Genomic DNA, 25778 nt, shown 5'->3' on the forward strand with positions numbered 1-25778 from the left:
AATGTTCACCAACTCTTTAAGACTGTTGCCAAAACAAGAGTCCTCCTTATTATCTGAAAAAGGAGTCAACTGTAGCTACTGCCAAACCAAGGGACAGCAACAACAAAAAGTTTTAAAAAGTAGACCATGGGTTGGTGAGGTGGCTCAGGTGGGAGAGCGCCTTCCTGGCAAGCTTGAGGCCGTAAGTTCAAATCCCAGTACAAAAAAAAAAAAAAAAAAGAAAAAAGGATGCTTTCTGAAAAATAAAAAAAAGGTGGATCTGAGTTCTAACATTATAATACTCTTTAAATTAAGAGAACTCATCCGCATCTATCAGAAGGCACATTAAGCAGTACCCAAAGGGAAAAGGGGGGCTTTTCACTTCTCTTTGTAGCAAGAACAGTATCTCTTATATAAATATTGAAGTAGTTTCTTATTGAAGTACTTATCTAAGTACAATTAAAGTTAATTCTTACATGTTGAAAACCTGTGTCTGCAAATTCAAGCTAAAGGACTTAAATTTGTGACTGGAACTGGAAATGAGTGTTCTTAGGAAAACAAGAGAAAGTACACAAATGTAGTTTTGGTGGATTGTGTGTGTGACGTTGTAGGTATGGTTAAGATTATCAATTCTGTGAACAGATCAAACAAAAATTCTTCTTAACCTAGCCAAAGGGAATTTATTTGGTTAAAAGCTAATTAAAGGTCTTTTCCAGGGGCAGGGACTGGTGGGTGAATGAGGGTCAATATGTTGGACGTATTTTGTATTCATATATAAAAATAGAAGAATGAAACCTGATGAAATTGCTCAAAGAAGGAGGGGATGTGGGAAGAGGGAAAGCTGGGTGATCTAATTAAAACATAATGTAACCACATATGTAAATATCACAATGTATACCCCTGTACAACTGTTATATGTTAATAAAAATTTTAAAGCAGTTAAATCAGAGTTAATAATAAGGACAAAAAGCAAAGGCAAAGTACACGTGAATATACTTTGCTTTAGATTCTTACTTATGTTTTCAGACTATCAAAGTTAAAATAACTTTTAATCCAAGATGCAATACTTAAATGGTAAACGCAACTGTGTAAAGCTATGAATTGTAAAAAGAGGCAAGAAATAAAGATTAAAATCATAAATATGGTAGTTTTTTGTTTTAGAATTTGTTATGCTATACTCCCCTTTATTAGAAAATGGTAAAAACATTTTAAATAAGACTTCTAGGAAGTATGTAGCATATAGAAAATTGTGCACATGTACATAAGAAATTATGAATAATCAAGTTACCAATTACAACATAAGCTGTAATAACAAAAAACTTGAAACAATCTATAAGTCTCCTTTCCCAAGAGAATGGCCAAATCACTCCCTTATGATATATTCAGATAACAGAACAATCTAGCAAAGTGGAAGATGAAGTAGATAGACATCAACATGAACCAATCTCATAACCAATGTTAAGCCAAAAAACATGTTGCAATAGAATACAGAGTATTTTATGAAAAGCTTCAAAAAACCCTTCAAATCATGCAAGATAGCAGTGCCTACTGTTTCAATGATGCATGTGTAAGTGACAAAAGTCAGTGAAATATACAAAACACAATCTCATAACACAGTTTACTTCTAACGGGATGGAACGGGGGCGGGAGAAACAGTCACCTACATCCCTTTCCATGGCCACTGTAGTACTTACTTTTGCCTCGCTATGTCCAAATATCTGATGGAAACAACTCAAGCAAGAAAGGGTTTACTTTAGTTGATAGTTTCAGAGGTTTCAGTCCATTATGGTGGGAGCAGTTCACCTCATGGTGGCCAGAAAGCAGAGAAAGGGAATACAAGAAGGGGCCAGGGAAATAGATATCCTCCAATGACAAACCTCAGAGGTGTACTTCTTCCGACCTGGCTCTGCCTTCCATAGTTCCCACACCTCCCAATAGTCTATCCAAATTTTGGATCCATTCATGGATTAAAGCATTCTTTAGGTCAGAACCCTCATGATCTAATCTCCTCTGGACATGACCTCACAGACACGTGCTTTAATAACTTCCCAGGTGCTTCTCAATCCAATCAAGATGACAAAATTAACTATCACAGTCATTTAGCTGGAACAACTGTATTTCAACTCTACTGTATACTCTTTAGCATGTTCTCATGGGAATACATGCAATATATACACAAACACCACTTCAAATTCATCCAGGGCAAAATCTGAGGTGATCTGACCCCTTACTCCTGACATCCTTTCCAACCACTGTCCCCTCAGCCACACTACCCAGCAAAACAACTTGCTCACACCCTGGAGTATATCAAACCTAACAACTACTATTACCTCTGTCTAAAGTACTCGTTCCCTGTTCTATATGCAGCTGACTGTCTTGTCATTCAAATGGTACCCATTCAAGAGGCTTTCCGTGACTACCCCATCTAAAGCACCTCCATCTTTCTCCATCCTGTACCCTGCTTTAGGTTTTCTTCTTTGCTGCCATGGCTGCCTGCCTGGCATCATGAATCTGTCTGTGCATTGTCTTTTCCTCAGAATTCAAATTCTGTGAGAACAAGATCTTGTCTGTCTTGTTCACTGTTATATCAACATTGCCAAGAATAGTACTGGACACAAAGGAACTCAGTATCAGCTGACCAAAAGAACTATGCATTTCATCCTATACATAGTCTAAATTTTACTTGATACACCTATCTTTAATGCTATTAAATATTTTCTGTAAACCTTCTTAAAGTTACATAGTACTCTGAAATGTGCTTAGGATAGAACATAGTTTAAACAATCCATTGTTAGACAGTGAAGTACTTAAATAATTTTCATCATCAAAAATAATGGAAGCGGGGAAGAGGGGAGGATGGGGGGACAGGGGGGTAGAAATGGACCAAACAGTGTATGAACATATGAATAAATGAATTAAAAAAAGGATAGTTTTTGATTTTGTGATAAGATCATAAAAATGCTGAACCCATTTTCAAAGTTTTATATATACATAGAGAGAGAGAGAGAGAGAGAGAGAGAGAGAGAGAGAGAGAAAGAGAGAGAGAGAGAGAGAGAAGGGGAGATTAGCAAACAACCCTCCCAAAGGGTGGCACATACATTTACACTGACAAGGATGAATGCCAGAGCAGCACATTTTTACCTATACTCATCACCAATGTCTCTTTCAACCTCACTAACTTAATACTAGAAAAATGTATTCATTTGTCCAGTAATTTTGTACTTATATTCCACCTAAAGTTATTTTCATTCCTCAGATCCACCCTACTATCAAGTCTATGTAAACAGAAAAGTCACCAAGAGCACCTCAAGATGACCTAACTAAGAGTGAGCAGTGGACCTATCCTATAACAAGAGTTCTGCCACCCTCTCCAGCTCTCCTGCTTCACTAGGACAAGTCTCCAGTTGGGGGACAGGCCTACACAAGCCAGCACAGTTCACTCAAGAGTAGACCACCAAGACCTCCAACTCTGAAGGTCACACATGGTACACCTAAGCACTGCATTCCTCTTCCACAGAGGGAATTACTTCACCTGCTATGTTGTCTGTCCAGACTCCTCTGCTCATCTATTCAAAACTGAACAACAAAAAAGAAAGCAGAACATTTTTCTATTGTCTATGCAAGCTGAAAATTAATGAAACTGTCATGACAATGTATGTTTGAAATGAAGACATTCGATGATAAATATCATCAGCTGTTCAAAAAACTTTTACACTGATCTATGAGCCAGACATTGTCTGTACTGCAGTCAAATACTTCAGAACTTTCACTGTCAGTTGAGTATCAATGCCAACTCCCCACTGCCTCCCAGCATCATTCCCAGCCACATGGGCACAAGAGGGAATAAGGCCAGGCAGACAGACAGACCTGCTACCCTTAGGACAGGTGCAGAAGATCCCAGACAGAATGTAAATTAATACAACCACTATGGAAAACACTATGGAGGTTTCTCAAAAAATAGAATTGCCATATGATCCAGCAATGCCATTCCTAGGGATATACCCAAAGGAATCTAAGTCAGGTTACCATAAAGGCACCTGCATACCCATGTTTACTGCAGCAACATTCACAATAGCTAAGCTATGGAAATAGCTAAGATGACCCACTACTGATGAATGGATTAAGAAAATGTGGTATTTATATATAATGGAATTTTATGCAGCCACAAACAAGAATGAAATTAGGTTGTTTGCAGTGCATGGCTAGAACTGGAACACATCATCTTAAGTGAAGTTAGCCAGGCTCAGAAGACCAAAAGCCGCATGTTTTCTCTCACATGTGGAATACAGACCTAAAACAGATACAGCAGTATTACAAAAAACAGGTCATGCTAAAAGGAGGTCACATACAAGAGGGGGAGGGTAAAAGAAGGAAATCAAGAAGGTGAATATAGTTGATATACTCTCCATATATACAAAGAATGAATATAGAATTTTTAAATCTGTTGAACTCGCCAGAAGGGGACTAAGACAGAAAGAAGAAAAATAGAAGAAATGAACCAATTCAGGTTATAATACATACAGACATGGAAAATGTCACAAGAAAACTCCCGTGTAGCTACTTTAAAAAAGAAAAATGTAATTTTTTTTCCTTGTGCAAAATCGGAAAACAGGAGGACAGAACAGGTCCTGCCTGGAGGTGTTTGCACCAGTGGAAGGAGGGAGGAGGTGGATAAAGGGTGTGAGAGGATGAATACGATGCAAATGCTGGGTACGAATTTATGTAAATAGAAAAATAAGACCTGTTGAAACTATTCCAGGAATAGGGGGAAGGGGGATAAAGGAGAATGGTGGAGGTGGTGAATTCAACTATGATATATTTGGTATATTGTAAAACTTCCTGTAAATGCCACAATGTATTCCCACCCAGCACAGCAATTAAAAAAAAGAAAGTCCCAGCCAGGACACTTCATAACTTCTCCAAGTGAGGGGAAATGAAAGGACTGACAGAATCCAGCAGCTCTGCAGGTAGTGTACTATCAATACACCTCCTGAAAGGGATTAAATCACAGGACTGAGTGCCCTCTTAACAAAGTTCAGTAACAGGCAGCAGAATCATCTTTTTAAAATCTGGTCAATTTATCTTTTAATTATCTCTACTCTTAACATTATATGGTAAATATTTAGTAATTTAGCTTAATTTTAAAAATCTTTTCTTTTACCAGAGGAGCCCAGTAGGTGTAGAGGTAGCCTATCTTCAATGCTGGTACAAACTGTGAGCAGGATACTACCAGAAAATAGAGATTCAAGAAAAACTTGAATTGCTCATACAAAACCTAAAAAGGAAAAGAAAAAAAATTAACACAGTCCTTTAAAGGGAGATTTTAATACCTCAATTACATTATTAGATCAGCACAATATATAACCACATTTTCATCAAACAGTGAGATTTAACTAATGCACAGTAAATGTATTAATTTGACACTGGCTATCCAAAGCTTCCTCACATACACAGAAAGCTAGGATCACCTCCCAAGTTATATTTAAAACAAACTGGAAAAAAAGGCAGTTTTTTGGCTTTTCACATTCATCTAAAACCTTCATGTGCACATGAAAGCCAATGATAACAAAGACTTTCAAATTTCAGCAAGTCAGGAAGTATACAAATGTATGTCTGGATACCAACTCAAGAACTCTTACAAAGGAAAAGTCAAATTAACCTTCAATTTATGAAATGGTAAAAATAAATAAAATAGCATGGTATGGACATCTGAGCTTCACAAAGACTGAATAAACAAGCAAAAACAGGCATGACTGCATGATAGCCAACTATATATGTCTCTCTTAAGACAAAACGATTAACACAGAAATATGTAAATAACAGCTCAGTTTTCAGGAAGAAAAGCAGCTTCTAGTCCACAGTCTTTTGGTAGTTGATACTTAACACTACTCTGAAGTATGAAATAAGTTTCATCATTCAATAAAATTTTAGAAATACCAATACTGTAATTCAAATGGAGTCATCTTTTTTTTTTTTTTTTGTCTTTTCTTTTTTGGTGCTGGGATCGAACCCAGGGCCTCACGCATGCTAGGCAAGTGCTGTACCACCGAGCTACACCCCTGCCCCAAATGGAGTCATCTTTAAGAAAGAATAATTAAAATAGCAACAATTCAAATAGCACACTATAATTATGACTAAGACGAAACTGGAGCTAGGCATCAATGGCTCACACCTATAATCCTAGCTACTTTGGAGGCTGAGATCAGTAGAATTGCTACCAGCCCAGGCAAATAGTTTGGGAGACCCCCCCCCCACTTCTAAAATAACCAGAGCAAAATGGGCTGGAGGCATGGCTCAATGGTAGAGTGCCTGCTTTGCAAGGGTGAGGTCCTGAGTTCAAACCCCAGACCCACCAACAGAAAAGAATAGTTCAAATGGCACACTCTAATTTTAAACTTGCATACATCCAACTTGCCAATCAAAATCTCCCTGACTGCCACTTCTTGTGCAAGGAGGAAGGCATGGCAATTTCAAAAAGAGCAGAGTGATGGGTTAAGTTCTTACCATTGGTTTAAAGAGCTGGAACCACAGTTTGTACGTGATGAAGTCATTTGCACATCATACAGTTATTTGTGTGACTAAAAACTCAGTTATACTGGCAATACATTTACATTCAACTGCTCTCTAAAAATGTTTTGAATTATTTCATAAATCACTCTCAGCAGGAAAGAGGAAAGCTTTCTCCTCAGCAATTTCTTTAAAATCTCAGTTAGCATAAATTATATCTATTAGCAATTCTGAAATTGCCATTCATGCTAAAAATGGCACAGAATTCCTACCATGTAATTACCAAATGTTTCTAAAATACTACATTTTAGATGAAAAGACTAATTTCAGAGACATGCTAAGAAAAAATGAAGTACCCTGTAACTACTGTGTAGACACATCAACAGGTGTTCTCAGGATGCCTCAGCAGGCTGTGTGAATTTATACTGATCAAAACTAAGCTGTACTACACTGGCCCTAAGCCTCTGTAATCAACACTCACTGAATGAACTTGGTGACCTCTAAGGAATGTATGCTACTTGGCAAATGTGAGCATTTAATCATGCAAACCTAAGGAAAAAACAGTGGCTTCATTTGATAAAGATGAAAATATTAATCTGCCTGAAAGACAGCTTACATTTTTTTGTCCTAACAAAAGATCACTTGTTTGATTGTGGAGTTATTATATTTGTGTGTCTTAATGAAGAAACACATAGACATCAAACATTCGCCAACCAGGAGACTGGGCAGGGAGGGATATAGTCAATGTGCAACACAAAGTCAGCATGATTATTTAAATCTAAACACACAAGATAAAGCAGCCATCATTCCATATAATCAAGAGCTTTTCTTTTATTTTTTTATTTATTTTATTCATACGTGCATACAATGTTTGGGTCATCTTACCCATCCTCATATCTCCCTTGTGTGCTCTCGCTTTTATCTTGTGATCAAAGTCCAATCCCTTGTTGTGTTTGCCCTTGATCTGATGTCCACATATGAGGGAGAACATACGATTTTTGGTCTTTTGGGCCAGGCTAACCTCACTCAGAATGATGTTCTCCAATTCCATCCATTTACCAGCGAATGATAACATTTCGTTCTTCTTCATGGCTGCAGAAAATTCCATTGTGTATAGATACCACATTTTTTTAATCCATTCGTCAGTGCTGGGGCATCTTGGCTGTTTCCATAACTTGGCTATTGTGAATAGTGCCGCAATAAACATGGGTGTGCAGGTGCCTCTGGAGTAACCTGTGTCACAGTCTTTGGGGTATATCCCCAAGAGTGGGATTGCTGGATCATATGATAGATCAATGTTTAGCTTTTTAAGTAGCCTCCAAATTTTTTTCCAGAGTGGTTGTACTAGTTTACATTCCCACCAGGAGTGTAAGAGGGTTCCTTTTTCCCCGCACCCTCGCCAACACCTGTTGTTGGCAGTGTTGCTAATGATGGCTATTCTAACAGGGGTGAGGTGGAATCTTAGTGTGGTTTTAATTTGCATTTCCTTTATTGCTAGAGATGGTGAGCATTTTTTCATGTGTTTTTGGCCATTTGAATTTCTTCTTTTGAGAAAGTTCTGTCTAATTCACTTGCCCATTTCTTTATTGGTTCATTAATTTTGGGAGAATTTAGTTTTTTAAGTTCCCTGTATATTCTGGTTATCAGTCCTTTGTCTGATGTGTAGCTGGCAAATATTTTCTCCCACTCTGTGGGTGTTCTCTTCAGTTTAGAGACCATTTCTTCTGATGAGCAGAAGTTTTTTAGTTTTATGAAGTCCCATTTATCTATGCTATCTCTTAGTTGCTGTGCTGCTGGGGTTTCGTTGGGAAAGTTCTTACCTATACCTACTAATTCCAGAGTATTTCCTACTCTTTCCTGTATCAACTTTAGAGTTTGGGGTCTGATATTAAGATCCTTGATCCACTTTGAGTTAATATTGGTATAGGGTGATATACATGGATCTAGTTTCAGTTTTTTGCAGACTGCTAACCAGTTTTCCCAGCAGTTTTTGTTGAAGAGGTTGTCTTTTCTCCATCGTATATTTTTAGTGCCTTTGTCAAAGACAAATTGGGTATAGTTATGTGGCTTCATATCTGGGTCCTTTATTCTGTTCCACTGGTCTTCATGTCTGTTTTTGTGCCAGTACCATGCTGTTTTTATTGTTATCGCTTTGTAATATAGTTTGAAGTCAGGTATTGTGATACCTCCTGCATTGTTCTTTTGACTGAGTATTGCCTTGGCTATTCGTGGCCTCTTGTGTTTCCATATAAATTTAACAGTAGATTTTTCAATCTCTTTAATGAATGTCATTGGAATTTTGATGGGAATTGCATTAAACATGTAGATTACTTTGGGGAGTATCGACATTTTTACTATGTTGATTCTACCAATCCATGAGCATGGGAGATCTCTCCACTTTCTATAGTCTTCCTCAATCTCTTTCTTCAGGAGTTTATAGTTTTCCTTGTAGAGGTCTTTCACATCCTTTGTTAGGTTTACACCTAGGTATTTGATTTTTTTTTTGAGGCTATTGTAAATGGAATTGTTTTCATATATTCTTTCTCAGTTTGCTCATTGTTAGTGTATAGAAATGCTAATGATTTTTCTACGTTGATTTTATATCCTGCTACCTTGCTATAGCTATTGATGGTGTCTAGAAGCTTTTTTATTTTTTTCTTATTCATATGTGCATACAATGCTTGGGTCATTTCTCCCCCCTGCCCCCACCCCCTCCCTACCACCCACCCCACTCCCTCCCTCTTTTCCCCACCCCCTCGATACCTGGCAGAAACTATTTTGCCCTTATCTCTAATTTTGTCGAAGAGTGAGTATAAGCAATAATAGGAAGGATCAAGGGTTTCTGCTAGTTGAGATAAGGATAGCTATACAGAGAGTTGACTCACATTGATTTCCTGTGCGTGAGTGTTACCTTCTAGGTTAATTCTTCTTGATCTAACCTTTTCTCCAGTTCCTGGTCCCCTTCTCCTATTGGCCTCAGTTGCTTTTAAGGTATCTGCTTTAGTTTTTCTGCGTTGAGGGCAACAAATGCTAACTAATTTTTTAGGTGTCTTAACTATCTTCATATCTCCCTTGTGTGCTCTCACTTTTACAATCAAGAGCTTTTCTTACTAAACCAAAGAGCCAATAATAGTTAGAAGGTGCCAAAAGTTTTGATACAGAAATATAATCAGATATAAGATGGCTGAACTCTTCCTCAACAGATCAAGTTTTAGAAAGAAAACAAAATCTTATAAATAAAAATATCCATAATCAGACCAGCTTCCTTTGCTTCAGAAAGATAAATAAATCTATTAAAATAGGAAATGTATATGAAAAACAAAAAACTATTTCACTATTCTAATCTCATATAAACTCAGTTTTATAATTTAATTCAGAAATACCACTAACAAAAAAGAAATAACATTTAAATTTAGCATGATACTTTATTAAAGACAACTAATGACAACAATATAATAAGGCCTATAATTTATAATGTCAAATAGGAAACACATCTATATATGTATAAATATTTTATTAGTGTCATCTTTGTATAAAAAAATTTTACTGTGAAACTCCTCACAAGCTTTAAATGTTACATCACACTTTTACTTTCAAATTCCTAGCCCCCAAAATTTATGGCTTACTTTTGATCTCTTCATTTAGTTTTTCTTTGTTATTTTTATACATGTGATTTACATTTCTACAATATAAAATGAAAGTTATCAAGAACTGAAGGCAATAACTGAATTATACATTCTCTTCTACTTAGGAGGGGGAGATCAGGAGGATGTGGTTTGAGGAGTGAGACACCCTTCACCTCAACAAAACAAACTGGACAAGGTGGTATGCACCTTAGGAAGATTGCAACTCCCTTGCCTTACCCCCCAAAAAAGTGCTGGACCCATCTGAAAATTAACCTAAAGCAAAAAGGGCCCGATACATCGCTCAAGAGGTAGAACACTTGTCTAGCCAGCACAAGGCTCTGAGTTGAAACACCAATAGAACACACACACAAAGGAAATGAATTATTTAGCACTCATTTGAAACAGGAACGTGCAAATCAGGAAGATGGACACAGAACTAACCAAACCATACCACAGTCACCACAGGTGTCTTCACAAAACAAAAGAAGCTAGGAGGATCTAACATATAACTATTCTTAAGAACACAATAGTCTTACCCCAGGTATAAAGGTAAATACATTGTATTTTTGATTTTTTATAGCATTCCTGGGATGTTTTTCTTCACACTTCTCAGGACAGCCAAGCCATACTGTGCGAGCTTTCAGTTCTTTCTTTCTTTGACAAATATTTATCAGCCAATCACAGCAACTGCATAAAACAAAAGATGCATGTCGTATATGTTCTAAAGAACAAAAAGTTTAAACTAATTCTATACATTTAGAGCCAGTACTGATTGTTTTGGTATTTATTAGACACTAATAGCCCATCTAATTCTAATCTGTGATGTTTTTCTTAAGATAGGTTGGCTATACAGATTTAAATGTAACAATAAATTAGTGAAAGAGTCTTGTTTAAATGTGCAATGGCTTCAAGAACCCCAGAGAATTAACATCCCTGTTTGATACTCTTATTGGTAAAATAAAACCATTAATATTCTGCAGCAGTCAGTGCTCTTTATGTTGAGAAATAAATAGCTGCGGGTTCTAAATATACCAGTCAGTGATTCTTTGATAAAGATCGTAAGATATCAGTTAATCCAGGGTGTGTCTCTCTTTCCCTTCTCTGAAATAATCATTCTTTCCCATTCTTAAAAAATGACTTTTCCAGTAACATTAACCAAAAAAATTATGACTCAATTCAATATTTACAAAGGATACCAATTGCATAATGTGACAGTCTAATGATAAAAGCTTGGTTGCATTTCCTCATAGCTATCTTCATCCATGCAATTACACATTGTCATTCTAAAGTTACCTTGTTCCAACAGAGCCAAGGTTCCAGCAGCATGAACTCTTTCCCTCCTAGACATCCCAACCATTGTCTAGTAGGAGAGATAATGGAGTAACTTTTCTAAAAGGGCTGGGGAAGTTCTCAAGTAGTAGAGTGCTTGCCTAGTAAGGGTGAGGCCCTGAGTGCCAACTCCAATATTGACAAAAAAAACAAATAAATAAAACTCAAAATGACAAAAAGGTATCCAATTCATCTCTACACTAAGCACAAAACAATTATGAGTTTAAACTACAGTATTAAATTGATGGATTAACTCAAATTTCAAAATGTATATGAAGACTCAGAATGGCTTATTAAGAAGGGTAGAAGCACAGGCCAGCTGTGTAAAATTCTTACCTTCACTTCAGTGACTTTTAAAAGTTAATGTCAAATTTTGTATGAAAATGACAATGTAAGGGCATGATTACACAACAAAGTTGGCATATACAGGGACTTATATCTCAGGATCAATGTGTGTTTCCACACTGGTACTATCCCTCTGCTCCAATGTCACCAACACCATTCTTCTGAAAACACTTCACAAACAGTAAAAACTCAATACACATTACTTTATAAATGCTCCACGCAGCTAGCATTCCATGAGAAACATGTGTATGTGCATGAAGTGAAATCAGTACCATCCCTACTGAATATTCAACAATTTTTGGCTTTGTTCAGATCTTCCCTCTGGATGGATAGAGGGTGGCTCTTTGGGAACCTGTCACTCTCAGTGTGGGCACATAACATTCCTGCAGGACTGTCCGCTCTGTTACCTTGAGCTTTCCTGCAACAGGGCTGAAGTCATGCCGAGCCACAGTCAAGTGGGTCGGCCCCACCACACCCTCTTCTCTCCCCCAACTATCCGTTGCTCCTAGCTTCAATGGGAACAAAGACAGACCTAACAAATCTCATTGCACTATCCACCACTTTTTAAACAACAAATCCAAACATCTCCGCTTTGACAGCAGACCTCCAAACCTCCAACAGTCATAAAACAGGGTATTATTAAAGTGATTCAAGACTGTAAAAATAAGAATTTTCACCATTACCATTTTTAGTGGAGGAGAAAAAGAGATGGGTCCAGTTGATTTCAATAAAATTTTGGCAATATTTGATATTGTTTATGCTTGAATGAAACAAAAAATAAGGCTTCAAGTACACACAATAAGCTTCAAATGATTATTGCCCCCCATACTGTTGTTTTCACCTTGAAGCCCCAATTCACTAACAAGGGCTTTTCCCCTCCTGCCCCAGCCCACCTTTCTGTCCCCAGGCAGACTCTAACTGCTCAATGGTCTCCTCCAGCCTGAATTCACAACCCCAGGGTTGAGTGCTGAAAAGCACTTCCTCCCTAGGTCTTCCCAATAGCAGCTCCAAATCACCAATCTTTTATCATGCTACAACATGGGTTCCTACTGTTAGAAAAATCCTATGGTTATGTTACACAAGCTGTGAGGGGATTCCTCCTTAAATTATAGATGCAACTTCACTCTTTAGATGCCAAATTCCCACATTTTACAGAGAAAGCTGGAGGCCAGCAAGGTAAGTGACTTTTCCAAGATGAAACACCTGGCAGAGCTGAAGACAGAGCCTGGATCTCAGCCCCCACATCAATATGATATTCATCTGACTCTGTAAATACTAGTCAGAGGCCAATGCTTCACTGTGTTTGCAGACTGTCTTTACTTAGCCAAGTCCAAGACACAGTAGCCATCCAACAGACGATGAAAATAAATGAGCAATTAATGACAAGGCAACAAAACTCCATGGAAAAAAACATGGACTTTAAAGTCATGTTTTTGGAGACAACTGGAGCAACTGATCCTTGGGAAGCACAGTCAAAGTCTCTGTTTTCTCTTCTTTGAAGTACCTCAACACCAGGCCTTCCAGAAGCTCTGCCATTACTTGCTGCTTCCCAACATCCCATGCACAACTACCATCTTGAACCTTAACTGGCACAAAGAGACCCAGACCTGCACTGTCCAATACAGAATCCTGTGGCCATTTTAACTTGAGTTAAAACTGAGAAGCTACACTACACTACACTAGCCACATTTCAATGGCCACCTCAGATACACTAGCCACATTTCGAGGGCTCAATGGCCACCTCAGCTTAGTGGTTCCATTGGACATTCCAATCATGACAGTGAATGCTGGGACATGTAAACCACATAGCAAGCAGGTGCCGTGAACCACACACATGCACACTTCTCTTCAGCATTTCAAATGCAGCCACAATTCCTTAGGGATGTGTTCAGACAAAAGATTCCATTCTGCAGCACATAGTTATCTAACCTGCTACATAAATGAGCAAAAGTCAGACGGATCCAAGACAAAGGTGAGGATACCCAAAGCTAGGTATGTGAAAAATGCATATAAAGATTATTAAATTCCTGTATCTGACATCAAAATATTCTACAGACAGACACTGAACATGCAAAACCACTACATCACACAAGCACTGTACACACAGCTGAAACAAAAACCCTCACATGGGCACGTCTGTCAGCAACTACAGAACCAGCCTTGCTGGCATTAGTCTCACTACATAAACACTAAGTACCAATGCTTAAAATACACATATTTAGGCCTGGCATAGTGGCACATGCCTATAATCCCAGCTACTTAGCAGGGGGAGAAAAGGAGGATTGTGATTCAAGGCCAGTCCAGGCAAACAGTAAGACTCCATCTCAACCAAAAGCTGAGCATGGTGGCACACACCTGTGGTCCCAGCTAAGCTGGAGGCATAGACAGAAGGACTACAGTGCAGGGTAGAAAAAACACAAGACCCTATCTAAAAAATAACTACAGCCAAAAAGGGCTGGGGACATGACTCAACTGGTGGAGCACCTACCTAGCAAGTAAAAGGCCCTGAGTACAAACCCCCCAAAAAGAATACAGTAATAAAAATAAAAACACATATATTCACCATTTCATTCCTTTCTTCTCTCTAACCCTGTATAGATAAATCTAAGATTCCGAGACTTCCAGTTAGAATTACACCACTATTTATGCCACTTTGTCACTGTTTGTAACACCTATTAATGAATAATCGGTGTTATTAATTATCCTATCATGTATAAACAGAACCAAGTAGTGGTGGGGGAACCAATGTCAAGTCACATGCTACTTCACAGAACTAATGAATGCATTTGCTGAGGTTTGAAGAGCCTGGGGTTCTCCAAGAATTGCCACTGGACAATGCAGTAAGCATGCTATCAGAGGGGACACAAGTGACTCCATGGCTAACAGTAAAGGCACAAGGGAGAGGGACATAGCTCAGTGACAGAGGGTTTGGGAACAACATATAAGGCCTTCAGCTCAATCCCCAGCACAGCAAGAAAAAAAAGAAAAAGGGTATAAACACTCCAAAGCTTAAAAAAGTATTGTAATAAAAGAAGTGTATGTGAGCCTTATTATAGAGCTAAGGAGGAAAATTAAATTACAGGGAATTTTTTGAGGGCAAAGTAACGTAAGCAAAATATTAGAAAATACTGAAAAACAACAGAGAGAACCAAAGAGAAGTCCTTGGAAACAAGCCTTGAGTTTTATTTAGTAACATTTCTATGTATGCTAAGTACTTTCTAAACTGTGGATTATCCAGAAAAACACTTTCCCACTTATATGTACATTGCATACATTGTGAAGTTCAATACTAAGTAAACACAACAAAGCACAAATTACACTTTTTCTAAAATGTTTTAGGATTATCTTTTCACTAAAACCTCTACAATCAAAGTAGTACTCCCATATTAAATAAGACATTTATACATACCAAGATTCTATCTTCTAAGATTTTAGTCATAATTAAGTAACTCCCCAAATATAGATAGGCTTCTTCCCCTCATACCTCCAAAATTAGACAATTATTTTATCTAGTAAGAGGTAACTTTGGTTATCAAGACAAAAACAACACAGCACTCATGTCTTCTTAAAAGATGAGCATTTCCCATGCTTCTGCACCCCAAATGTTATCCCGATTAATTGAAAGTACAGAGATCATTTAGAACCAAGAATAATCCCAGCATTTGATATCCCCTACCCCCTCCCTTCATATGGAAATGCCACTGCTGGCTCCACTTTCCTAGGGACAAAGTGATTTTTGATAACAAGTGAAATGTAAATCTCGTGAGAAAGGCCATCAACCCACTTCAGAAAACTACAAATATCAATGCACCTCACGACAAACTTACAGGAAGTCATATCCATTCACATGAAAGTAATTTAACATTTTAAAAGACTGCAAAAAAGTTTTTCAAAATATCCAAGCTGGAATATTTACCAAACGATAAAAATGAGAAAGTAGGTCCTAAATCATGAAGAAATTAGAGCTCACTCAGTGCCTGAAGTTAAGAGTAGTAACTTAAAAATAAGCCTTATCTACTCACAGGATCTACAAATAGAAATAAATTGAGTGTTTACAACTCATTAATATTTGTTACCAAATACTTTAAATATTCACTAACATTTTCTTTCTACAATTAAACTAATTTAAATGTCTTCCCTTAGAACCATCATCTAATAACAATTTTACAATGCGTGGCATTTAGGAAATAAATATTCAAAACTAAAAATTAATAAGCAATGAAGAAAAATGAACAAGCTAGTTGCTAAGTGTACAATCTGGCTAAGGTACAGTTTCTAATTTCCATAACAATCTCTCTGTGTGGCAGACACTACTGTACAAGGAGAGTGTGAGGATATCTCAGGTTACTCCCTATCCTACATGGCAACAGGACACTCATTAATGCCCTGTCAACTGAATAGAGTGGCTAAGATAGTTTAGCTAGCTTTTCCCACAGGATCATGATTTATTAAGATAGTTACTTTGAAAACACATAGAGCATATTTTATTGAGCTTTTTCAAATCTGGGTGTGCTGCTAATATCTGTATTTTCAAATATATTCTTGAGATTTTCCATAAGAAAAGGAGCACACTACGAGTAAAATGCAAAGTGATAAGGACTTTCAAATTCCCATCTCCTGATCAGAAAGGACTACTGATGACATTAGACCAGTCATCTTGCCAATGCTTTACTTTGTTTTATTTTTAACACAAGACAGATTTCTTAAAAAACAAAAACAAAAAAATCTAGAAATAAGATTAGATGAGGGACATCTTTAAAAATTGCAGGCAACTAAGTTGTAAATGAAAATGAAAAGTTCGTGAAGGAAATTAACAGTGTTACTCCAATGCACACATGAATGGTAAGATAGTGAAAGCAGCCTACTGCTGACATGGAGAAAGTTTTAACTGTCTGAGAGAAGATCAAACCAGCCACAACATAAGTGAAGCCCTATTTCTCTTCAATGCTATGAAGGCTGAGAGAGGGGAGACAGCTTCAGAAGAAGTTTGGAGTAGAGCAATGCATCACCCATACAGCATTCTTCAAAGAATGCTTAGCCTGAACCTAATGATGAAAACACACCAGAAAAAAACAAGATTTGAAATATTCTATAAAATAACTTGCCTGTATTGTTCAGAAATTTCAAGGGATGAAGATAAACACTAAACAACTAGTTGATAATAAAGGAGACTAAACAGGCATGTCTCCTACATGCAACACATGACCACCACACCTAGAAGAAACAGACCACAGAGGGCAGTATTGGGAAATCACACAGCACTGAATACAAACTGCAAGTATATACAAAGTATTGTATCAATATTAAATTGCATGAATTTGATAACTGGATTGTAATTACATAAGAAAATGTCTTTTTAAGAATACTGAAGAGCAAAGATGTAAATGATATGACAGAGAAAAACAACAGTACACAGAATAAACACAGAATAAAACAAATGTGACAAAATGTTTAAACATGGGAGACTTGGAGGAAAGGCACTTGGGAGTCTATAAAATATCCTCATACCTTTCTGTAAGTTTATTTCAAAACAAATATTTAAAAGTAAGAAAAAAAAAACAGACAAGAGAAAGGACAGTGCCAGAACTATGACTCTGCGAAGAATAAAACTGGTACGCTCAACGTTAACTTTTACAAAGAGAGGTGAAAATTACTGCTGCCAGGATTTTTTAAAGGTGGTATCCCTTTTAAGAAGTGATCTCATACATTAGACAGATCAAAGGAAGACATTACAAATAACTTCGCGCCAACGTAAATTTAAAGATAAGTAAGTCCCTTGAAAAGCACAAATCATTAAAATGAACACAGGAAAAACACAGCAAAAAAACCTTCGGTCCTAGATCTGTTAAAGAAATTAATGCTATAAGTAAATGTATGGCCACAAAGAACACTCCAGGTTTATTGGAATATTGGGTATTTCACCTAGAAAAACTTTTCAATAAGCCATAGATACTTATCATTAAGCAATTTTTAAAGAATTGGTAGGGCATAAAATTCTTTCTTCACATGGAAACTTACAATGTACAAAGAGGATGAGGATAGCTATACTGTGATTGAAGCTAAACAAGGCATGATGGACCTGAAATTGCTCAGCCTCACCCCCTTTCTGAGATGCCACTTCTGAGGAATTCTACCAAATGCCTCCCACTGCACAGAATAGTTCAAACACCAGCTCATGAGCTAACCCAGAAATCAAATCAGTTACAGTGACACCTTTGTGCAAATTTCCACAGAGAGAATGAAAAAGATGATGATCAAGGTATTTTTCCACAAGTATTTGCCTTCCTTTTATGGACAGAGGATATAAAATCATAAGGACAACACAAACATTGACTGTAAGCCTTGAATGACAACTGGGCAACACTCAGTGGTAATCTCTACCTGCCTGGGGAGAAGGGGTTGATGACCCAAAAGCATGATGCCTGAGACTTACATGCTTCTACCTAAAGCTCTAGTCAAAGGCAAATCACACCAGTTTATCTCAGGACCAGGAAACCGGTTTGAAATATGAGGAGTTCTTAATCTTGATATCTTGGTTAAACTAACAGAAGAATCTTATTCTAAGTTAAAACATTACAGCTAAATAATACAATTACAGGGTAACTAAATTACTTACATATCTATACATCTGTCTCTACCTCTCTCACTAGAGAGAGAGTGAGAGAGTGTGTATGCCTGTGCGTGTGCGTGTGTGTGTGTGGTTCTGGGGTTTGAACTCATGGCCTACACCTTGATCCACCCTACCAGCTCTTTTTTGTGATGGATTTTTCTGAGATGGGGGTCTTGTGAACTATTTGCCAGGGCTGGCCTCAAACCACAATTCTCCTGATCTCTGCCTCCTAAGTAGCAAGGATTACAGGCGTGAGGCACTGGCACCTGACTACTAAATTATATTTTATAGGTCCATGTCTACCGTTTTGGATTAGAAAAGAACACCATTTGTAAATATTGATACAGTGATCAGGAATAGTTCTACCAGACATTAATAACAAAATCACTAATTTTTCCCAGCTTTTAACACTAAAACGTCTCATAAGATAATGAATTTGACTTCCCCTTCCTTTCAGATCAGCATTGTCTGATTTAATAATGTTATTAACACTCTCCATGGTGACAGAGTGTTTCCTTTAGTTTTCATATCAACTTATATTGATGCATCTAATAAACATAGGAACTAAGCTTATAAATACCCTTCCTGCATGCAGTAATCAAGTAGCAATGGATGACAAACCTGGTACAGAGGAACTTCCATCCACCACAGACAAACCACTCCAGTCCTCTTTTTTTTCGTGTTATCCTAGCTCGTGGTAATGTGTGGTAATCACTTTCATCATTCTCAAAGCCTTCTTCAGACATCATTAGTGGCATTTCATCCAAATGGGCAGACTCATCCTCCAGCTGGTACCTAAAAGTGAGAACAGAGAGCTGAACCAAGCTAAGCAGTCTTTGCTACAGTACTGTTTCATCTAGGCTAATAGTACCTGTCTAATGTTACTAATTACCCATTTTTCTTTTTTCAAAGTAAGTTACTTTCAGCTGAGGCAAATCATTATAAATAATACTGCATAGTAGTATTACCTTCCTTTGCAAAAAAAAAAAATCAATTAGCTAAGGTAAACAGGTAAGAAAAAGGTTGTGCAAACAAGCCTGTGTTAGCTGAAGAAGCCTACAATACTTGTGCTATAAACACAATTTCAGAGCAGCCTCTGGTGTATACGGTCAGTGACAGCATAACCAAGGCTGCCCAACAATCACTCCATGCATTCAATTTGGTAAGACAAAAACAAAAATCTGAAATAGTACCATTAGTCAAAAATTTATACCTCCAAGTAATGCCTAAACATTCTGTTACGCAACTTTACAGTCACCAGAGTTTTAGAAGTGACTTTTGACAAAACAAGTTGTCTGTACACCATCCTGGGTTGATTATCAAGAGCTGACATATTGACAAACAGAGAGAATGATGCTATGTCCTGTTTATTCTCCCTGTTATTCCCTTTACTAAAACTCTATTCAGTGAAAAACAATCTCAATAACCACCATTTCTGCTGGAGCTCAACAGTCCTCTTGCAACCCCAAGAACAGCAGCCTACCATGACACTGTCTCTTTATCTTTCCTCAATCAAAAACATAATCCATATTTAAAAAATAAAAACTTATCTTTTCAAGAGTAATCAATCTACCGGAAACTATATGGTGGTTCAAAAACTGTTATCATTTAATTTTATATCCAGCCTTTGTGGGCTGTATCATCTCAATTTGAAAAACGAGAAAGCAGACATCTGGACTGTATGGGGCAACAGTAGTCACTTAGGCTGAATCCTGTCCTTGCACCCTCCAAAATCCACACAAAAGACAAACAGAACCAGCCAGAACCAACAGAGAAAAGACAAACAAGAAGGAGCCAGAACCATCAAAAAGATGACAAAATGGTGACATGTAAGGAAGTATTCCAAACCAACACAGCCAGTTATACACAGAGGAACATCCATTCAAACGCCTATACTTCTCTTGGAGATAAAGAGAGCCCAAGGACGATGAAACTACAGGTTTAAAGTGCTGGGGGGAAAAAAAAAGAACTGTCAACCCAGAATACTATATGAAATAAAACAAAGATACTCCAGATAAAGAAAAACTAAGAATTTGTTATCAATAATTGTCCTAAAAGAACACTAAAGAAAGTTTTAGATACTCTCTCTACAACAAAATTAGAAATAAGGGCAAAATAGTTTCTGCTGGGTATTGAGGGGATGGGGGGGAGAGGGAGGGGGCGGAGTGGGTGGAAAGGGAGGGGGTGGGGGCAGGGGGGAGAAATGACCCAAGCCTTGTATGCACATATGAATAATAAAATTTTAAAAAAAAATGTTCAAAAAAAAAAAAAGTTTTAGGATGAAAAAAAATGCTATCAGAAGGAAATCTGAAACTTCAGTAATGAAGGAAGGGCAACAGGAAATTCTTTAACATATGTATGACTATTCAAAATAAAAATAATCAGAGTGGGGTTAAATTTTCAGTATGAATACAGTGACATAAGGAGGAGTTGCTGGTTCTACAGTCCACATGAATGAAGTATAGCCATAAGCTACAGCAATGCCTTGAATGGGTTTTCAAGAGGGGCACTATGAGCACTTGGGGCCACACAAGTCTTGTTGTGGAGGGCTGTCCTGTGCATACAGGACATTCAAGGCATTCCCAGTCTCTAGGCATGAGACTCCAAAAGCACCACTCCTTGTTGGGACGATGCCTAAAACTGTATTTTCCCTTAAAAATCTCCCTTTTTCTTACTGCTCTTTTAAAAATACAACTAAATGAATATTTATACAAACTGCAATTAAAATTAACACCACTTAATATATATTACATACAAAATGAGATTTTTAGTCTTTTTATTAAGTTCTTTCAGCAGTCATGTTCACTTTGGCAAAAGTTTTAATCTTATCAGGTTTAATGCTGGAAACGTGGTGAGATGAGTTCTGAATGCTTATGAACGTGAGCTGCATCTTGTTGAGTAACCTCTACTTCAGAAATGCAGCCTCTGAACTGGCAAGCAATTTATTCCACTTCCAAAGCAATTCTCCTATTGTACTGAAAATTTTACCTCAGTATTTAAAAACAAAAAGATGATGAATAATGGATTTTTTTTCAGAGACAGGATAAGCAGAGAATCTTAAGTGTCTTTGTTGCCTGGTGTCATACACACTTAATTAGTTTGTCACTCAAGAGAAATCAACGTTTCTAGCAATTAAGTATAATTCTGGAAACATATTTTTTAAAATGAGTAAAAACAATGTGAACAAAGACGACAGAACAGACGATACAAACCCAAGAGTTGTACCATGCTAAGAAAGAGGACAGCTATCTTAGCTGCTGCCAAAGGCTTGAAAAAATTCAAGACTTTCAACAGAACACTCAAGTACTAGAAGGCATATAATTTACATGTACTTAAGTAAAATTGAGTCAATGCAGTAAGAAGTTGCATACCTTAAGAATGTAGTAGGTACAGGTACTTAAGTACATACCCAAAGTATAAAAACATCCAAACGTTTCTATTTGGATGAGAAACATTTCTGAGAAGTCAATTTATATTAAAGTAAAAAATAAATTTAAAATATGCCTAAAGCCCTTATCTTCTTTCAGAAAAATAAGCATTTCCCATTTACCTGTATGCTAACAAAGTAGAAAAAAAAAAACAGAACTAAATGCTATAAAGAAATGTATATTTTTGCTTCATCAAATGAAGCTACCAAGTTCAACTGTGTCATTTATGAGTCATTAATAAGTAGCAAACTATAAGAATTGATGAGAAACTGGGACTCCCCTTCCTCCAGCAGCAGAAGAGAAAACCGGTGCTGAAACTGAAATGTTCTATCCCCTCCAAACTCCTGTGAGGAAGCTCAATTTCTATGCAGCAGTGTTGGGAGATGGTGCCTAACTGGAGGTGAGTGCCAAGATTAAAAAGGCTTGCAGGAGTAAGGGGGTTCAGTCTCTCTTGCTCTTCCATCATGTAAGGACACAGCAAGAAGGCCTGAACAAATGTCAGCACATTAATCTTAGACTTCCCAGCCTCCAGAACTGTGAGAAACAAATATCCTTTATAAATTACTAGACTCAGGATTTCTGTTATAGCAGTATAAAAGAGGCTAAAATCAATGTTAAAATAATAAAATAGTAATCATAATAATCACATAAATAAGTTAATTAAAGAAATAGTTCCTGGAAAACATATCATGACCTTAGTAGCAAAAACAAGCAATAGGAAGGAAGACTGGTCAGTCCCCTTGAGCTGAGAAGTGGTCCCCAATGAATTCTGTACACAGCAACCTTGAACTAGCAGTTTCTAAAAAGTTCTATAGGAAAATGACATGAACATGGACGGTATGTACTCACTCATGTCAAAATGTGATAACCTCAGGACATGCCAACACAGGAAGCAGGAGTTTGGAGACACACCCATCCAAACTGGAAACACCCATACACACCCAAGGGTGTAACCAATCCGTTGAGCCACAGGACAGACTACGCCCAAGAAGCACACGCCCAGATGACACTATAAAAGCTGACCAGCTGGACCTGACCAGAGTACACTGCTCTACATCATTTGCACTCAAGCAGCATAAGCCAGCATCCAGGGACCATTCCTGTGTGCCTCTCCTTGCCACTCTGGTGGGCGACCTTCCTCAGTCGTTCTGGATCTCCTGTACCTTCCAGCTTCTAGCTCTGGCCTCTCGCTACAAGTCAGATGCCCGCTCCCAAATGCCTTTTCCCCCACAGGCAGTCTTACTGTGGACCCCAGTGCTCCTTGGAGGCTGCTGCCAGTTAATGAACTCTCCTCCTCGCTTTCACGAGAACCTGCTTTTGGTGGAAGATACTTCTGCCCAGGACCCCTTCTCCAGTTTGAGGAGCCCTTATGCACGTAACAATGCAATGTAACAATTATGCACGTAACAAGTCCCTCAATAAATGTGTAAACTGAACTAGTGGCTCTGGGTCCTCCTTCACATGTGTTGCCAGCCAAGTGTGGGTGGCTGAACACCGCAGTTGAGTGCACACTTTCACGGGCCTGCTCACTACAGAAAACTGCGTAACAATTTCTCGAAATAAGATATTACACCAACGATACACATAAATTGAGACAAATTTCTAGACTGGAGTAAATAGTACCATACCAATATTACATAAATGAAAATAGAAAAACTTGACGTTCCATGGCCTGTTAGCTCAGTGTACATATTTCAGTTGCCCAGAATTGTGAAATTCCCCATTATCAACCTTGTCTTCAAGTTAACAGTGTTAAATGTAGGAAATTAAATGAAACATTCTCATTCTGGAAAGTGTAAGAATTTCTTACACTTGCTGGGTGCAGGTGGCTCACGCCTGTAATACTAGCTACTCAGGAGGCAGAGAGCCAGAGGATTCGAGGTTCAAAGCCAGCCAGCCAGGGCAAACAGTTTGCAAGACCTATCTGGAAAAACCCTTTACAAAAATAGGGATGGGGGAGTGGTTCAAGATGAAGGCCCTGAGTTCAACCGCCAAAAAAAAAAGGAATTTCTTACACTTGTATCCCTTTTAAAGGAAACTCATAAATTTTTAAAATTCCTAATCTTAAGACTTATTCTGGGGTTGGGGATGATAAAGCTTACACACACAAAGACAGGAAAGAAAGGGAAGGAGAGGGGAGGGGAGGGAGAGGGAAACAATAAATCATTCTGTACTAAAAAAAAAACCCTCTGTGAACTATCACAGTAAAGGAAAAGTTTCATCCTTACAAGTAGTAAAATTTTTATTAGATCACCATATTAATTATAAAACTGTAAGATCCAGAGAAAATTGTGTATAGACCCACAGCGCAGGAAAACTAGTTTTATAAAAATCTGTGTTGCATGTACCAAGAAACACTAATTTTTTTCAGATAACCAGACAATACCCAGGAGTTAAGAAACTCAGCATGAGCCTCTTTTGAAACACTAAAATTTAACTTATAATAATGAAAATGCCATTAGTCAGGGCCTATAGCCACACTGCTGGAAGATAAAAAAGAAAAGAGAAAGTACTAATAGACATTGAGAAACAACACAGTAACATTCACAGTCATTCATCATTCATCCAACTACAAGGCTAAGGACACAGTTATCACCTGAAACACAGAAATGAAAAACACCAAGTTAACAAATGCCTTATTTTTATGCAGATATTAACAATGACTGACACACAAACAGGCAGAGGAAGAGAGGGAGTCAACACCTCACACTACTTTGCAGAAGATGGTCTTAACACATAATTCATTCCTAGTGAACTAAATTGATTTTGATGCCCTACAGACTTATGAAAACAGGACTGTATTCATTTACAAGGACAAAGGCAATGTTACGCTAATTTCCTAATGTTAAACCACACTCAACTCTTTCCATGGAAATTTTCAAAAATTAAAAACTCATTAATGAAAAATTTTATGCAAGTTGCAACAATTTACCAACATTAACATTTAAATATACTGTGGTATAATTATAGTGAAAGAAAAACATTTCACTTCAAGGAAAACCTAAGAACCTTTAAACTACTACAGTTCCTTACATGTAACCAGAAAAAAAAGTCAGCTTCTTATGATTGAGAGAGAAGCTTTCAAAGCTCATGCAGCAAAGGAAAACCCTTATCAACACTGTCTTTCCAACAGCTATGAAGCTTTCAATTGCCAATGTGGGGATTAGGCCTCGATATAAAGCTTTGGTTTTTGGTAAATATAAGACAACACACTATCTAGCACATACTTTATCTTTGAGCTATATTACATACTATGTAGCACATAATCCCCTCAACAGAAATATTAGAACAATCATAATTGACATAATTTTCTAAGCTTAACTTTATATCACTTTATAGTTTTGAAGTATGAAATTACCGATTTGTTATATATTAAGTCACAAGTATACATAAAATAGTTAAAATGATTAAATTGTATGTTAGGCATATTTTACCCCAGTAAGAAGTATCTTCAGCTGTGCATGGTGAGGCGTGGTTATAGTCTCAACTACTTGGGAGGCTGATGAGGATAGCTTGTACCAGGAATTCAAGGCTAGTCTGGGCAACACAATTCACCCTGTCTCAAAACAAAAAACAAACAATAATGAAAAAATCTACAAGAAGCCAGAGGCTCAGCCTCTTGGGAGGCTGAGATCAGGAGGACCATGATTCGTGGCCAGCTCAAGCAAATAATCAGCAAGACCCCATATCCAAAAATAATCATTAGAGCAAAATGGACTCAAAGTGTGGCTCAAGCAGTAGAGTACCTACTTTGCAAGGGCCAAGTCCTGAGTTCAAACCCCAGTCCCTCCAAAAAATAATAATACAGATTCAAATGGTAGGGGAGAGAGCTGGAGATAAGGGCAGGTGTTGGTTAGATTAGATTAGAATTAGGGCTACAGGGCACAAAGTTTCTTTGTGATTAAATGTTCTGATTTGACACTGACTAGTTATGGCTGTATATGTTATATATAT

General features: G+C 37.5%; 1 protein-coding gene across 6 annotated transcripts in view; it reads right to left on the bottom strand.

Annotated features, from left to right (window-relative positions):
• The window catches only part of Atp9b (ATPase phospholipid transporting 9B (putative)), a 234565-nt gene that overhangs the window by 199897 nt on the left and 8890 nt on the right, over nt 1-25778 (bottom strand). For 3 of the 6 annotated variants that reach the window (XM_074069605.1, XM_020163739.2, XM_020163736.2), the window contains exons 2-4: nt 19018-19191; nt 10649-10799; nt 5141-5254 (exon numbers count right to left, since the gene is read on the bottom strand). In XM_074069605.1, the coding sequence (XP_073925706.1) occupies nt 5141-5254; nt 10649-10799; nt 19018-19191 (439 nt within the window). Of the gene's footprint in view, nt 1-5140; nt 5255-10648; nt 10800-19017; nt 19192-25258; nt 25381-25778 lie in introns of all 6 variants that reach the window. The other 3 variants (XM_074069607.1, XM_074069606.1, XM_074069608.1) reach the window with 2 other exon arrangements.

Source organism: Castor canadensis, chromosome 4 (genome assembly GCF_047511655.1).
Source record: "Castor canadensis chromosome 4, mCasCan1.hap1v2, whole genome shotgun sequence".
NCBI classification, from domain to species: domain Eukaryota; kingdom Metazoa; phylum Chordata; class Mammalia; order Rodentia; family Castoridae; genus Castor; species Castor canadensis.